Source organism: Monodelphis domestica, chromosome 8 (assembly GCF_027887165.1).
Source record: "Monodelphis domestica isolate mMonDom1 chromosome 8, mMonDom1.pri, whole genome shotgun sequence".
Classification (NCBI taxonomy): Eukaryota; Metazoa; Chordata; class Mammalia; order Didelphimorphia; family Didelphidae; genus Monodelphis; species Monodelphis domestica.
In genome coordinates this window covers 19,929,639-19,946,237 of record NC_077234.1, presented here as the reverse complement: position 1 = coordinate 19,946,237, position 16,599 = coordinate 19,929,639, and the positions used below count along the sequence as shown (strand labels likewise).

Genomic DNA, 16,599 nt, shown 5'->3' with positions numbered 1-16,599 from the left:
GAGGCAAAGAGCAGGCGAGTGAACAGAAGATGAGCTTCAGTCTCAATGCAAAGACTCCTTTGCTCGCTGCCAGCTTCCCTTTCATTGGGGGTCAGAAGTTCTGGATCCAAATCCTTGCTCAGCCATTTAGAGGCCAATTAACATTGGGTCTCTGTTTCTTGTGGGATGAGAGGCCAGATGAGGCCATCTCTCAAGCCCTTCCAGTTCTCAATCAATGAATGCTGGACTTGGGGTCAAACAGGCTTGAATGAGTAGTTGTGGTCTGACCAGTGCCCCTGCCTGGTCTGTGCCTTGTAGAAGATGGGCCAATCGGCTTTGGGAGAGGAAGCTGTCCTGACCAGGAGTTCCCCAAACTGACAAAAACTCAGGTCTCGTATAAAAATAATTTTTTGTTGTTTTTCAGTCGAGCTGACTCTTTGTGACCCCACTGAGGGTGTTTTGGTGAAGCTACTGGAACGGTTGGCCATTTCCTTCTCCAGCTCATTTTACAGATGGAGAAACTGAGGAAAAGGTTGTGACTGGCCCAGGGTCACACAGCTAGTAAATGTCTGAGGCTGTATTTGAACTTGGGAAGATAAGCCTTCCTGACCCCAGGCCCAGTGCTCTCGGCACTGAGCCTCCTAGCAACCTCCCCATAAAAAAAAGAATTACTGGTATCAGTAAAAACTTGGTCTATTCCAGTTTTCACATGAAAAGTAGCAAAGAAGAGGCCTTTAGGAGTTCCTGGGTTCAATGGCAGCCAAGCCCCAAGTCATGGGTATTCCCTATAGAATTCACTTTTTAAATTTCAGATCACCAGCTATGCCATGAAGCAAATGGGGGGGGGGGGTGCATTTAGATAAGCAATACCATAGCAGCACAAAGAAAATAAAATGAGCTAAAAAAAAAAGGTAAGGATCCTACTTCACTTTCACAGACTGGACGCTGGAGTGAATGGTGGAGGGGGTTGTCTTTCCTTAGCATTGTGGCACATAGAAGTGTCAGCAGATCCACTTCTTCACCCCCTGGCAGATAAGAGTTATTAATGTCATTTAAAAAAAAAAAAACCTTTATCTCCTCTCTTAAAACCTTGGGTCCGAGGCAGAAGAGCAGTCAGGGTTAGGCAATGGGGGTTAAGTGACTTCCCCAGGGTCACACAGCTAGGAAGCGCATAAGATCAGATTTGAACCCAGGACCTGCAGTCACTAGGCTTGGCAGCCCACATGAACGTCATCTCTTGAAAAGCTTCTAGGCAAGGCCTTGGAAGCCCTGAGCTACTTGGCAGCCTCCCCCTTGAACAGGTTGGGGCGACCCCGTGGCGTGACTGTTTCCACTTTGCTCTCCCACAGCAGGTAGGATCCCATGGCGGACGGCGCGGGCCTCGAGGCCAACGAGTCCCTGGGAGAAGAGCGGTGCAACATCGCGGAGGACTACAAGAGGGTCTACCTGCCCGTCACCTACAGCGTGGTCTTCGTGCTGGGGCTGCCCCTCAACGCGCTGGTCCTGTGGCTGTCCTGGTGCCGCACCACGCGCTGGACCTGCTCCACCATCTACCTCTCGAACCTGATGGTGGCCGACCTGCTGTACATCGCCAGCCTGCCCTTCCTCATCATCAACTACTCGCTGGCCGACCAGTGGCCCTTCGGGGAGCTGCTGTGCCGGCTGGTGCGCTTCCTCTTCTACACCAACCTGTACGGCAGCGTCCTGCTGCTGACGTGCATCAGCGTGCACCGCTTCCTGGGCGTCTGCTACCCCATCCGCTCCCTGGCCTACCGCACCCGCCGGCTGGCCCGCATCGGCTCGGCCGCCACTTGGGCCCTGGTGGTCCTGCAGGTGCTGCCCACGCTCGTCTTCTCGGAGACGGGCTCCAGCGACGGCCAGACGGTCTGCTACGACCTGAGCAGCCCCGAGAACTTCGGCCGCTTCTTCGTGTACGGGATGGTGCTGACGTTCTCGGGCTTCGCCGTGCCCTCCCTGGTCATCCTGCTGTGCTACTCGCTGATGGTCAAGAGCCTGGCGCGGCGCGAGGAGGCCGGAGCCGGGGTGGGCACGGCCGCCCGCGCCAAGTCCATCCGCACCATCCTGCTGGTGTGCGGCCTCTTCACGCTCTGCTTCGGCCCCTTCCACGTGACCCGCTCCGTCTACTTCTTCATCCGCCTGCAAGCCGTGCAGAACTGCCCGCTGCTCACCGCGGTCAGCGCGGCGTACAAGGTGTGGCGGCCCCTGGTCAGCCTCAACAGCTGCCTGAACCCCGTGCTCTTCTTCCTGTCTGGGGGCAGCAACAGACTCAGGCTGGTCCAGGAGCTGCGGCCCAATTAGCGAGCCCCCGACTGAGGGACAGGCGGACGGTGAAAGTGAAGCGCTCGGCGCGGGCGCATGCGCGATGGCCACGGGGCCCTCTGAGGCAGAGCCAGGGGAAAAGGGCGGGACTGGCCATCCCTCCAGCGCGGGGCAGGCGCCTCGTTCAGGAGAGCCCAGCCTAGTCCCCATCCAACCCCCGGCACAGCCCAAACTTGGATGACAGAAGTCGGAGGATGACAATGGGGGCAGGGAAGCCCTGGGGGACGGAGAGAGGGAAGGCGGCCCCGGGATGCGTCTGAGGGCAGTTACCGCACTTAGAGGGACCCGAGGAATGCCCCGAGGTAAGAGCGCACCCTGCGGTGAAGCCCCGAATTGGGGCTCTGCTCTGATGACTTCACTCCAGGAAAGGTCTTCCTGAGAGAAGTGACCAAAACATTCGGGCCGATCAGATGATGCTCAGCAAAGGAGGGAGAACCCGATCCCAAACCGGAGGAACAGGGGGGAAAGCTGGAGCCGCTGAATCCCATCCATCCCTGCCCCGACTGCTCCGGACTGCTCCGACTAGAAGGGACAGTCGGGGGGGGAAAGGAGAGAACAGCATTAAAGGTTTTCCCAAGAATTCCAAGGGCAGCATCTATTCACATAGCAGCAGAAGCTGGAGGAGTAAATCTCGATGCCCAAAACAGCAAAGGACGAGTCCAATCTGCCTTGGAGAGAGAAGGGGAAAGGAGAGAGGAGTGGGGAAAGACAGAGGGAGAAGGGGAAGGAGAGGGAGAGGATGAGAGGAAAAGAGGGAAGGGTTGAGGGAGGAGGGAAAGGAGGAAGGAAAGGAGGATGAATATCAGGGAGGACAGAGAAGGAAGAAGGGGAGAGGGGGAGCGAATGATGGAGGAGGAGAGAAGAGGAAGAAAGGAAAGGACCATGCCTATTGAGGAAATGGGAGAGGGGAGGAAAGAAAAGGAACTATGACTTGAGTCTGCAGGACAGTTTACTGCTTTCAGAATGCACAGTAGCTTGAAGAATAAATCCTAGATACAGGACTTCTTAGTCTTCTCATGGAGACAACTCTAAGCCTCCAAGTTGCAGGGCGAATACTGATGGGTATGGATAAAATTGACCTTTTTTAAAATCCTGGCTTATTCTCAAATTTCCCTACAAGATGAAATCACCGTTCCACCAAGGTGACCCAGTTCTGTTTTTCACAGAATTAAGATGGGGGAGGCAAAGAGATAAGGAAAAAGACTTGTACAAAAACATTTATAGCTGCACTTTGTGGTGGCAAAAAACTGGAAAATGAGGGGGTGTCCATGGATTGGGGAATGGCTGAACAACTTGTGGTATATGCTGGTGATGGAATACTATTGTGCCCAAAGGAATGATGAACTGGAGGGACTCCATGTGAACTGGAACGACATCCAGGAAATGTGATGCAGAGTGAAAGGAGCAGAACGAGGAGAACATTGTACAGAGACTGATACTCTGGTACTATAGAATGTGATGGTTTTCCAGCTAGCAGCAATGCAATGACCCAGGACAATCCTAAAGGACTTATGAGAAGGGATGCTCTCCACATCCAGAGAAAGAACTGTGGGAGTAGAAACACAGAAGAAAAACAACTGCTTGATCACATGTACAATGGGGACACGAATGGGGATACAAATGGGGATATAGACTCTAAATGATCACCCCAGTGCAATTAGCAATGATATGGAAATAGGTCTTCATCAATGACACATGTAAAACCCAGTGGAATTGCTCATTGGACTTGAGAGGGGGGTAGGAAGAGGGGAGAGAAAGAACATGAATCTTGTAACCATGGGAAAATATTCTAAATTAATTCATTAAATAAACTTTTTAAAAAATCATAATTATACATGAAATTTTATAGGAGGGACTCAATGGTTTTAGGCACTAAATAAAATGCTTGTTGAATGGAAAAAAAGATGGGGAAGGCCTGATCTGACAATTGTTCAGAAGACACTCTGGTGGGGTCGAGGGACCACAAGCTTACTTGGGCGAGCAGCAAGGTAAAACCAGCCTGGCAAACATCAACAACCTTGGGTGCATTCAGAGGATCAGAGCTGCTGCCAAGATGAGGGAAGGGTCCAGCTGATGGGCCTCCAGCCTCTATCAAGCTCAGCTGTACTGAGCACCAGTTTCACAAGGGCATGGACAGCCTGGACAATGTCCAGAGAAGAGTAACCAGGATGATGAAAGGCCTGGAGCCCGTGAAACATCAAAGGATTTTTGGTTAGCCAAGATTACAGACCACTCTGGGAGGACTAAAGAAAACTCTGGGCAGTCTTTGGGAGAAGGCTGAGTGGCTGTCCCAGAGAGCAGGGATTGGACTTCTCTTGTGCAGCCCCAGAGGGCAATGGGGAGAAGCTGAAAATTGAGACTGTCAAGAAACATGTTCTAGGGGGGCAGCTGGGTAGCTCAGTAGATTGAGAGCCAGGCCTAGAGACGGGAGGTCCTGGGTTCAAATCTAGCCTGATACTTCCCAGCTGTGTGACCCTGGGCAAGTCACTTGACCCCCATTGTCTAGCCCTTACCATTCTTCTGCCTTGGAACCAATACACAGTATTGATTCCAAGACTGAAGGTAAGGGTTTAAAAAAAAAAAAGAGAGAGAAGAATCATGATCTAAGCATTAGGGCTGTCCCAAAGCACAACAGTCTTCCCATTTCTAGAGTTTAGCTTGGAGTGGAGATTCTTTTGGGCATGCTTGGACTGGACTGGACAGCCACTTAGATCCTCTCAACTCTCAAATATTATCTAAATTGTAATAGGAGGATGATTAAAGAGGGAACTAGGAAAGTGTAAACCAAGGTACCAGGCATAGCATTAAACATTTTAAATAAATATTTTAAACAACTTGCAAAGTCTGCCTGTTCTAGAACCTGAGTGACATCTCACTGCTGTTAAATATTTGGAGTTACCAGCACCCACATTAAGCTTGTGAAGGTGTCCTGACCTCCCAGAGCAGCTCACACTGCAAGGGGGCTCTGTAATGGGAATTGCCAACAATATGCTCTCATGGCACCAAGGGTTCCATCCCATCACTGTATCTTTTCTTTAAGATGGCTTTGTAGCTTCTTTCTCCAGAAGCTAAACAATTAAAATGTCCAGAGGGAGATTTATTTCCAAAATTAGTTCAGCAGCTGTAATTCGTTCACATTTTCTTTGATCTGGCTCACCTAAGACAAGAAATGCAAGGGGGCAACTAGGTAGCTCAGTGGATTGAGAGCCAGGCTTCGAGCTAGGAGATCCTGGGTTCAAATCAGACATTTTCTAGCTGTGTGACCTTTTTGCAAGTTGCTTAACCGCCATTGCCTAGCCCTTACCTCTCTTTTGCCTTAGAACCAATGTAGAGTATTGATTCTAAGATGGAAGTGTTTAAAAAAAATGTTGAGTGACAACTTAAATTTCTACACGATATAAAGGGAAAAATAAATGCTCATTTGTACATTAAATTAAAAAATTAAATTTAAGAAGTTTTTCCTTTTATAATTTTTTATATACTTGTAATGGTACACAATTGTCATCTTAATCCATCGATATTTTAGTCATTACAGGAAATGTAAAAAATATTTTGCTAACAGGACTGTTCTAAGTTAAAGAGAGCTTAAGAAATTTTAAAATAGCTTTACTTAGTTAAGGAGATAATAGTCATGATTATTAGTGAATTTTCCCTTAGTAACAATAGCTTTTACCTGCACATTTCCCATTATAAAAACAGAAGTAAATATACACATCAGATTATACTCCATTTTATTTGATATAAAACTCTGAGGTGCTTCTGGTGGGTTGGGGGCTGTTGGATTGTTTGGTTTTGGTTTATAAATAGGTAACCTACTAAAATTTCCAGATCTGGAATAACTTTTGACCTTTTACTACACACAGAATTAAAAAAAATAAAAAACGAGAGGACCTAGAGAAAAGGCCCTTCAGCAGAAGAGCCTGTCTTCTCCCCTATTACTCACTCACTGCCCCGGCAAAGTTTAGGGAGGCTTTCCAAAGTACACTGTCAGACTTGGGCACTGAAGAAGTTATTAGCAAGCGGTTCAAGGGAACTCCTCCGCAGAAGACACGATCTAGGAGAATTTGCCCTCTTACACAAAAGACTTTGGGAGGAAGCTGTGAAAGAGGCAGAAGTTTCTTCCTTTAAAGGTCCTTGTGCACATTGCTAGGCCTCTGCTTCCAGACCATTCCTTCCTTCCCAAGTAGCCAGCTCTCCTGGGCACCATGGACAGCTGCCTCACTCGTGGGTGGCTGCTCTTCAAATTCATCTGCAAAAACACATTAAAATGAGTGGAGAAGAGACCAGCAGTCACAAGGACCCCAAGAAGGACCCTAATAAGCATGAGGAGCCTCAGTCGTAGCGGGGTCCAACACTCCCATTTTCTGTCCTCCTCTGCCAAGGCCAAAGCCCGGTGCACACGAAGAGGCTCCCTGCCTGAGCCGGCAGAGTTCGAACAGCATCCTTCTGGGCTTTCCGGCGGTGGCAGATGGAACCCCACACGGCCCTCGGCTCAAATACCTCTAACGCAGGCGACACTATACAAACGTCTCCCCAGGACGAGCTGCCAGCCCCCAGCCCCTCCAGGCAGCCATCGTTGTACTGAGGAGTCGAGGCAGGACTCGGCAAGCTGGCTTACGTCCAATGGCCACGGGGACCCCTTATCCCAGCACGTTAGTCAGAGCAGAGACGCACCCGCCAAAATGGCCTGGAAATGACTCCAAGTTCTGGCACGTTGTTGTGGCTGCCAGAGAGGCTCCCTTCAGGTGTGGGGCCGACAGAAGGACCCAAGGGCCAGCCTTGCTATACCCAGGGAGGCCACCCCCAGCAGGCTGGCCGCCTACAGATGAACTCTCTGGCCAAGACGACCCACCAAACGAAGTTAAAAACGTTAAAGGCTTAAAACACAACGTCTAAAAGCTGCTCACCAAAAGGTCTGAACTGAGTAACACGCTTGGAGCCCTACCCTCGTCTCAGACTAGGGCTGAAAACGAGCTCCTAGATCAGAGCCCTCAGCTGGTCGTTCAACGAAGTCCACATGAAATCAACTTCCAGGCAGACGGGACTTTTCTGATGGGCTCGGCAGGCCCACGTTTATGTCAGGCCATCCTGAGGCATCTCCGCCTTCCCCAAAGGCCCTCTCAGAATAAATGGCTCCTCCGTGCCCTTGAAGAAGGTCCCCGAGGCCCACGAACTAGAAGTGCAAACCTGCACAGACTACTCGGGAATCTGGGAGGGGACAATCCAGCCTGAGCAGGGAGGTAACCTAGACTGTGTTTCATATAAATGCTGTGAATAATTTCTATAAACTACATAAGCATGTAATTGAGCTATTTTGTAGGGATCCCTGTGTTCTCATGTTTTGGTAAAAAAAAAGCCTTCTTTCAAGAAATAAAATATGAAATTTTTAAAATTAAAAAAAAAAGAAGGTCCCTGAACAGCGAGCTGTCTGGGCCGAGCCTTTCCTCTCCTTCGGAAGAAGGCGGGGGTTGGACAGGGCAGAAGACGAAATGAATGATGGCAGGTCTCGGTCCCCCTCCCAGACCAGGGCCCAAACGCAGGAGACTTGAGCCTCCCCATCAGAGCAAGCTCCCTGCCAGAGAGCCCCGGGACGTCGGCCAGACGTCGCAGGCCCTCCGGACCCCCCGGGAAAGGGGCTCAATCCAGGCCGCGGAGGCGAGGGCCGGCAGCCAGGAGGCAGAGCTGGGCCTTCTTAAAAGGGATGCTGGATCATTGCGGGGGACAGAGGCCGAGCTAAGAGCGGGACAGCAGGACAGACAGGCGGGCGGCTCGACGGAGCATCACGTGCCACGAGACGCCTCTGAGGCAGAGCCGGGGAAAGAGGCCTTCCGGAATGGCCTTTCCTCGTAACTGCCCTGAAGTCACTCCAATGGCCTCTGAGGGTCTCGAGCCCTCCTCGGCCCCGCCATCCAGGTCCATCCAGAGAAGTTCCAGAGCAGCGAGAATGGCGGCCGACGACGACTTCGGGGCTCCCGAGGCCGCTCTCACGACGGGGCCTCGGATCAAAGCTCGGCTTGTGCGCGCGTCTTCGAGGGCCATTTTCCAAGAGAACGTACGGCTGAGCCCGGCGGAGGCCGCCTCGGCAGCGAGGGCGCTCGGAGCCAGCACCCGCGGGCACACCGGAGCTTCCCTCCCTTCCTGCAGCTCAGAGCCACGCCACGGGGCGCGCCTGACGTCCACACGTGGGGTCAGAGGCTCTGGGCTTGGTCAGCTGCTCCCCAGGAAAGCTCCAGGCTCGGGGCTCGCCGTAACAACGGGATGTCCGTCCACGGGAAGGAGGGTCTTCGGGGAGTCGGCCCGAAGGGGGAAGCAGCCGCCGCAGGCCCGCCCCCCACTGCCCCTCGCGCCCCGGCACTTACTCGGCATGCGTCGACTTGGACAGATCCGCCCTCTGCTTGACAGAACAGTTCAGGGTTCCTCCTGGAACACGAGAAACAAGGAGTCGGGCAAACGCGGCACCAGAGTGCGCTCATGCACAGCCCGGGCCAATCCCCCGGCACAGCCGCTCCGTCGGATCGGCCCCGATGGCCACCGCGGCCTCGGGGGGGCGCCTGCTGGGCCCCCACCCGGCGATGCCGGAAGGGCGGCCGTCCCCCTCGCCGCGGAGGGGACGGGACCCTGGCGGGACTCGGCCCCGGCCGGGGCGCTCTTCGTTTCCCCCTACGTGCCCATGTGTGTATACAGAACACATGTGTAAGCGTGTTCACTTGGAGTCAATCCCACCAAGGGATGCAGACATGCGTGAGTAAAAAGGGGGTCTGTGGTGGGGGGAGGAGGGAAGGGGCTGGGGGGGACGGGGCAAGCACAGGAGGGGGGCCTCCCAGGGCTGCACTGAAACACAGAGAATCGGGGCGCCCGCACACAAGAAAGGACCTTCGGGGCAAGGACTCGGACTCTGACGGAATTGAGAGGGGCCATTCAGGGTTAAAGCCGGCTCCAAACGCGCCTGCAGGTCAGGTGCTCACGTGGAACAGACGGACACCAAAGAAGAAGGCCACGTTTGACACGTCCACGAGGCCAACGTTCCCCAGATGCCCCTCAGGGCCACTTCTAAGGGACGATGTCTTCCAGGGGCTCATCTGGCCGGCGCTGGGGGGGGGGGGGGGGGAGTCCACGCTAGATGACCCCAAAAATGGGTGACGTGGGGCGACACAGACAGGAGAATCTGGGCGGGGGAAGGGGGGGCCTGATGCCAACCTCCTGGCAGCGCCTCCATTCTTGGCAGAGACACTCAGAATTCCCAGAACAACAAGGGACAAACAGCCAAAAGGGAAGATGCTTCATGCATCGCCTCCTCCTCATCTGGGGTCCCTACTGAGCACGGAGCCAGGCTGAGGCCACAGGGGTTCGGGAGCCTCAGGAGCGCCCAGGCCCGGCTCTCTACGCACTGAGCCCCCGGCTGCCCCAAGTGAACAGATTCAGAAACAAGACTGAATCGGACGTCCTGGAGAGGCCGGCTCCCCCAGAGACGGCCTCAGGGCCTAGCAACGTTACCTCGAGAGCAGTCCACCAAATACAGCAGAACCACGGACAGGAGGGACACTGGGAGGAAGAAAGAGGGAGAAATCTTTTAGAGAAGCGTCTCTACGCGGTCGCGCTGATGCTCCCAGAGCAGCCTGGAGCTGTGGCTCGGCCTCACACCATGAGAGATGGCGAAGCGGGGGGCCCTTCCACAACGGGACAGCCCGGCACCCCCTCCTCCCTTCCCTGCCCCTCTTCGCCGTTTACCACAAGCTCCTGCCGGCCTGTGCTAAGGGCTCTCCGCTCTGGCACCCCCGCTGAAGGGCTGCCCGGAGGACCCCCACCCTAAACCCCAGAGAGAAGGCGCCCAGGGCGGCTCCACCGCCAACTCCCCGGAGGACGCCTGCTCCCCCCTGCCTGTAGCGGCTACTTCTCAGACACGGGGTGGACCCTACAGTCTGGCCCAGGAACAAGAGAAAGCAAAAGTCTGCAGGTCAAGGACTCACCAGAAACGCAGGCGATGAAGAATATCTCCAGGTACAAATAGCCCCAGTGATCCAAGATTTCACCGGCAACGATGGCCATAATGGCCAGGCCCAGGTTCTGGATGGACTGCATGCTGGGAAAGAAAGATTCGAGTGTGTTTGCCACCCGGAGGCCACACACACGACTTACACACAGTTTGTGCCCAGTGTCCTTAAACACAGTTCCTGGAGTGTTTATGGGCTCAAACCCTTTTTCTCGACTACTCTGACGGCTCTGGCACCTCCTGAGTGCGGGCAGGCCAGACCCAACGTGCCCCCAGGCCTTCCCCGACTGCCGGCTGTTTCTGTGGGCACCCCATCTCCAGAGCTCGGCACAGTGCCTGGCACACAGCGAGCCTTCCTGTCTGACTGGCCAACATGCCCTTCCAGGGAGCTGCAGCTGCAACAAGGCAGATGGACGTCGCTGACTTTCTGAGGAGGGAAAGAAGGAACCCTGGAAGGAGCTGCGAGAAGCCGGAAGGAGCAGGTCAGGGTAAGCCCCAGCATAGTCAGAGGCCAAAGGGTTCAAGATTGTGAATTTTAGATTTTCTCCATCCTGCTTAGTCTTAGAATTCTAGCAAACAGGAATGTCTACACCCCTACTTAAGGATTAAGTGTTGAGAAGGATGGCCTATGGCAGACATGTGCTAGCAAATGACAAATCAGAAACAACTGACAAACCCCCTGAGCTATCCTAAGCCAAGACGTGGGGCTCTTTCAGCATTGGGAGCTCGTGGCAGCATTCTTAGAGTGCTTGGTGAGTGGTTTAGGCCGATTCCTCTTTTCCTTTACCTCCTAAAGTGCTATCCTCCTAGAGGGCCCCTCATCTCAGAGACCTCGTGGCTGGAAGCCGAGCTAGATTGAGAAGGCCCCTTGGCCTAGGCCTCTGAATTGCTATCTGGCTTGCCAGAGCAGTCTTATACCCTTTCCTCTCTCTCCTTCTTCTTAATTTCTTCCTTCTATTGTAATTAAACCACCATAAAAACCCCAGACTGACTTGAGTATTTTATCGGGATTGAATTTTAATCCCTGGCGACCACTAGTATAATATATTCAGTCAACGACCCTAATTTTACTCTTTACAAGATGAAAGAAAGTCTTCGGCCTCCTCTCCTGAGCCTCTGAGCAGGAGGGCTGCAGAAAGAGGGAAACTCAGAGGCAACGATATGCCAAGGGATCCCCTCCAGGGCACCCCCCCCCCGCCATCCTAGAGTTGGGGGGTCTCCTAAGGAGACCCTGTGCACCCCCAGGCCCTGCCTGTGGGGAGGAAGGCCCTTGGGCACAGGCCAGGGAACAGGGAGGCCTGTGGGCCTTAGAGGTGCTAGGGCCCAGAAGCATTATCCAACCAAGTCCAAGCTGACCAGGATGGGCAGTGTGAGGAAAGAGCAGCCAGGAGAGCTTCCCTGCTCCAGGTTTGGTCTGGAACGTCATTCAAGACGCCCATTCTGAGGGATCCTAACTGAGGAGGCAGCGAGATGGGCTCCTTTGAAAATGTAAAAAAGAGAAAATGTTTATCAAACCTCACAGAGGAAGAGCCAGATTTGATAGAGGTCTGAAGAAGGGTCATGGGTGAGTAAGGATAGCCCATGCTGGGCTTGGAATCAGGAAGAGCCGAATTCGAATCCACCCTCAGATAATTCCTAGCTGCATGACGCTGGGCAAGGCACAGAAGGCTGCTTGTCTCCGTTTCCTCAGCCGTCAAACAGAGACGTGCTGGAGGGAGACACATTGAATCATTGAATCTTCACCAAGTCTATGCAGTCAGGAAGATCAGACACAAGGGAACACCAAGCCACGATGGCAGCCCTGAAGGCTTCACATCTTTTTCCACGATCCCTTCTGAGAAAGATTTCTACATCCTGCCTTTCTGAAACAGCGCCCCTGACTACAACTGGACTGTTCCTTGATGACTGTCATTAGCGATGCCGGCCTGGGCTGTTATTGGGCGCAGGGGCAGATGGCATGGGACGAGGGGCCCAATGAATGCCACCCCAATGGCAGGTTCTGGAAGATCACAGGACGCCCGCTGGCCGCTGTTCGGCCTGACACCAAAGTCCGATGCGGCAGAGTCGCCACAGGGGAAGTCCGATGCGGCAGAGTCGCCACAGGGGAAGTCCGATGCGGCAGAGTCGCCGAAGGGGAAGTCCGATGCGGCAGAGTCGCCACAGGGGAAGTCCGATGCGGCAGAGTCGCCGAAGGGGAAGTCCGATGCGGCAGTCGCCACAGGGCAAGTCCGATGCGGCAGAGTCGCCAAAGGGGAAGTCCGATGCGGCAGAGTCGCCACAGGGGAAGTCCGATGCGGCAGAGTCGCCGAAGGGGAAGTCCGATGCGGCAGTCGCCACAGGCGAAGTCCGATGCGGCAGTCGCCACAGGGGAAGTCCGATGCGGCAGAGTCGCCACAGGGGAAGTCCGATGTGGCAGAGTCGCCAAAGGGGAAGTCCGATGCGGCAGTCGCCACAGGGCAAGTCAAGTCCGATGTGGCAGAGTCGCCAAAGGGGAAGTCCGATGCGGCAGAATCACTGTAGGACCTCGGAACAGAGACAGCCCAGCCAGGAAACGAGAGGCTGAATCCTCCCCCAAAAGGTCTCAGCGTCCAGGGAAACCGCATCCCGGCTGCCCTCATCAGCCTTCCATACCTCGTGGCAGCAGCCTTGGCCGAGGCGGAGCCACCACACAGGGTGCTGGTCCAGACGGCCTCGTTGGGTGGATTCTCCGGAACCCCCAGGCTCGTCGGGCCTCCCCTCTATCCCTCCGTGGAGTGAGGACCAGAGATGGTTTCCTCCCTCCTAAGTCGGGCCCAGAACCTGAAGAAAGCCCAGCTCCGGCGGGGCAAACTCCGGCCACACCCGTCCCCCAGCACCTGCAAGGACCACCATGCCACGATACTTACAAGCCGTACGCCGTCCCCAGCTGGTGTTCGGGAATGATAAACGCCACCATCGGCCACAGTGCGCAGGCCAGAAGCGAGTAGGAGACGCCGAGCAGACACTGTGGAAAAACAGCCAAGAAAAGAAACCTTTACATGGGGCAGCCGCGGCACTGTCGGGGCCTGGAGCTGAGCACGGACGGGGCAGCCCTTGGGGCCGGCGGAGGGCACGGCGGCGAGGAACAAGCGCCAGGATGAAGGGGAGCCGGGGAGGCCGACAGAGCCAGACCCCGAGGACAGACAGGGAAGGGCCCGCGGGGGACCATGGCGTGGAGCGGCTCCTCAGCCCGGATGCTGCCAGGAGAGGTGAGGGCGAGCGGGGCTGGGGAGACGCTCCTGCGCAGCCAGTGGTCGAGGGCCAAACCCTGGCGGAGGGCAGATGAGGGAGCGGTCAGCTGGGCCTGGGGCAGGCAGAGAAGGCCAGGGATGGATGCAGTGACCAAGGAGAAGGAAGGCCCAGACCGAAGGAAGAAGGGGGTCTAGTGGGAGAGGAACCCCACTCTGGACGGGCCAAGGCTCCACCCAGAGACTGCCCTGAAGGCCTCAAAGTGGGGGACAAGGTAGACCGACAGCAGCAGTGGGCCTGGGACACCGCAAGGAGGGGGGATGTGGATGAGGAAGGAGAAGCAGGCCAAGGGGAAGTTGGGGCGGGCCACCCCGGAGAAGAGGAGGCACCTCCAAAGTCCCAGAGGCCGCCGGCATAAAGAAAGCCTGGCGTCGGAGGAAGCCGTCGGAGTGCAGGGGGAAACGGGGGCCAGGCGCAGGGCCGGGGCGCACGTACCATGGCGATCCACGGATTCCAGAAGGTGAAGGCCAGCATGGCGTGGGAAGCCAGCGTGGCCACCACCGCAAAGAGAACCCACAAGATGTTCCTGCCCGTCTTGTCCACCAGAAACCCGAAGGCGGGAGACATGGGAGCCGAGATGACGTACACAATGCTGGCAAAAACACAACACCCCGAATGACTCAAAGGCAACGAAAAACACTCGGATGAAACAAAGCCCGTCTTGCCCGTCTTCCCTAGACCTGATCCCCGGACCTCCCCGAGCCCCTCCTACACGCACGCACGCACACACGTCTCTCCCCACAGGGCTGCGGTGTGCTGGGGAACCGGATCGTCCTGGTCCCCCCCCACCGCTGGGCCTCACCCCATGCGGTCTGACGTCCCCACATTTTTCCTGCTTCTTTTGCACCCCCCATCGTTGCACCCAACATTGGCAGTGAAGAAGCCTATATATTCAATACCTGTTGATTGCACTTGCGGTGCGTGGGGACAATTTATATTTCTCTATAAAGAAGAGCCTGAAATTCAAAGGGTGGGGAAGAGAAAAGAAACCAAACTCAGCATTTTTTAGAAAAGATTTCACCTGCCCAAAAAGATAAACAACAACCACCAGCGTCCACCCAGGTGCCATAAGGAATAGTTAGACCAGTTGTAGACTGTCCTGAGAGGAAGGCCAAACAGGCACTAGTACAAACTCTGGGCAGGATGGCTCCCTGTGAGAGCTGTTACTTCTGTGGTCCTTATTAAGATGCTCACATCATGTGACCAAAGAATCTCAGAGTCAAGGGACTTCTGGGATCATCTATGTCATGAATGCGAATCCTCTCAACAATTAACCCAAAAAAGTGGACACAGCCTTAGCTTAAAGCTCTCTAGAGGGGAAACCTATTACCTACTTAAGAAGGCCCATTTCCTTTTTGGACAGCACTGTTGGGAAGATTTTCCACCAAGTTTACATTCAATTCCTTTGTTACTTCCAATCCTGGATTTTAATTGTCCCTTTTAGGGCGAGGAGCCAACTCCCTTGTCTACATGACAATATTTTAAATAATACCAGCCCTTTGCTCTTCCAAACTAATTTCAAAAAACTACATAGTAGGAAGAAAGATATTTAGTAACTATCTGAAACTGTTTACATCATTAAAATTCCCATCTGCCGAGGACAAGCAATTAAGTATATTCTGAATAGAAAAATAATGGGTCCTCCTGTTTCCAAGGTGAGAAGGAAGGATGTGGTGCCTCTTCTGCTGGTTGGGTCTTCTGCTCATTTTTGATCTGTGAACTGGATACATACCTCTCCGGACTAGGTTTCCAAAGACTGAGAGTACAGTGGACACTGGCATGAGCAGCCACTTATTTCTGGGCAGGTGAGTCACAATAAGCTCAAGGGGCTTTAGGACTGAGAATTCTGAGCAAAGGTTTTGTAACTCTAAAAATGTGAGATCTTGGCCCTTCCTGGTCTCATAACCTTGAGATTCACAAAAGAGTTAAAGTACCAAAAGAAGAAGCTGCCAACAGCTCAGGAACTGTGATCAATCAGTCAGACTTCCTATGCAGCAAAAAAGTTTTTAACAAATTTTGGTTTAAACCCTTTTTTGGAATTTGCTTGATGACATGGAGACTGCTAGGTCCAAGAATAAAAAAATAGAAACAGAATATCTAATTACTCAAATGGACTCTAAGATGTTCAAAGATCTATTTTCTGTAGTATTCTTAACAGAAAACAAATGTTTTCATAAAAATGATTTCCTGTGCAATCAGAGCTAAGCTGTAAACTATTCTTAAAATATCTAATTATTTTAAGAGGTGAATAAAGTAGTATTCGGTATATATGAATAATAAATATGATAAAATGGGGGGGGGGGCTTAGAATTAAATGGAAATCGAATATGACAATAACCGCTAGAAAGGGTTTTCTCCAAATTAACACACCAAGACTAACCCTCAGGGCTAACAAAATCGCCTAAGCATCCAACAAGAGCTTACGTTTTCTTAGCTTCCTTTTTTCCCCCATATAAGTATATAATCAACATCTAAGAACACGATTTTACTTCTCAAGTATTGTGTGTGTCCGTTCAAGATGCACACACCAGACACTGCTCTCCTGCAAGGAAGTAGATGCTTACTTGCCAAGTCCAATAAAAGGAAATATGGCCACATAATACCATACACAAATTAAAAATATAATCCACAGGGACAATGAGAAGTCCTTCATGTCTCTTATTTTGATAACTTCACCTGGAGGAACAAGAGCAAATAAGAATGGCATAAGTTTCCAAATATTGGAAGTTTTCTTCCACATTAGGATGCTTTTACTTCTTTGAGAATTTAAATGAGTTTCACATGAAGTGAAATAAACGCTGAGCCAAGTAATTACAAACAGAATATTTGTGGACTAATTAAAATGTGTGGAAGCAGATTGGAAGCTGAAATGTTTAAGTGAGGTTAGCCCCTTGGCAATAATTGGGGGGCTGGGGGTGGGGCAGTATTCTATTCCCAAGAAACACAAGGCTTAATAATAATGTTTCCAACTGAATTAGAAAAAAATATATCGAAGTCCAAATTGAGACAAGAGGAAATCGATT

The 16,599-nt window shown here is 52.8% G+C and overlaps 2 protein-coding genes and 1 non-coding gene across 4 annotated transcripts in view; 1 reads left to right on the top strand and 2 right to left on the bottom strand.

The window, feature by feature from the left end:
- Positions 1 to 1,341: 1,341 nt before the first annotated feature.
- On the top strand, positions 1,342 to 2,298 carry LOC100019307 (P2Y purinoceptor 3-like). Its single transcript, XM_001372165.4, has one exon. The coding sequence runs from the start codon at positions 1,342 to 1,344 to the stop codon at positions 2,296 to 2,298; it is 957 nt and encodes a 318-aa protein (XP_001372202.2).
- Positions 2,299 to 5,774: 3,476 nt separating this feature from the next.
- MFSD1 (major facilitator superfamily domain containing 1) overlaps positions 5,775 to 16,599 on the bottom strand; it is a 28,675-nt gene continuing 17,850 nt past the window's right edge. Inside the window, exons 9-16 of one of the 2 annotated variants that reach the window (XM_007502483.3) lie at positions 16,141 to 16,252; positions 14,476 to 14,532; positions 14,012 to 14,168; positions 13,195 to 13,292; positions 10,287 to 10,399; positions 9,814 to 9,861; positions 8,679 to 8,739; positions 5,775 to 6,568 (exon numbers count right to left, since the gene is read on the bottom strand). In XM_007502483.3, the coding sequence (XP_007502545.1) occupies positions 6,565 to 6,568; positions 8,679 to 8,739; positions 9,814 to 9,861; positions 10,287 to 10,399; positions 13,195 to 13,292; positions 14,012 to 14,168; positions 14,476 to 14,532; positions 16,141 to 16,252 (650 nt within the window). In that variant the 3' untranslated portion in view covers positions 5,775 to 6,564. Of the gene's footprint in view, positions 8,740 to 9,813; positions 9,862 to 10,286; positions 10,400 to 13,194; positions 13,293 to 14,011; positions 14,169 to 14,475; positions 14,533 to 16,140; positions 16,253 to 16,599 lie in introns of both variants that reach the window. The other variant, XM_056808447.1, reaches the window with a different exon arrangement.
- On the bottom strand, positions 9,296 to 9,354 carry MIR12388 (microRNA mir-12388). Its single transcript, NR_162959.1, has one exon. It is a non-coding gene; the product is annotated as a microRNA mir-12388 (primary transcript).

What these genes read in the sequence shown, in the direction of transcription:
- LOC100019307 (XM_001372165.4), top strand. Translation starts at nt 1,342, where the DNA reads ATGGCGGACGGCGCGGGCCTCGAGGCCAACGAGTCCCTGGGAGAAGAG.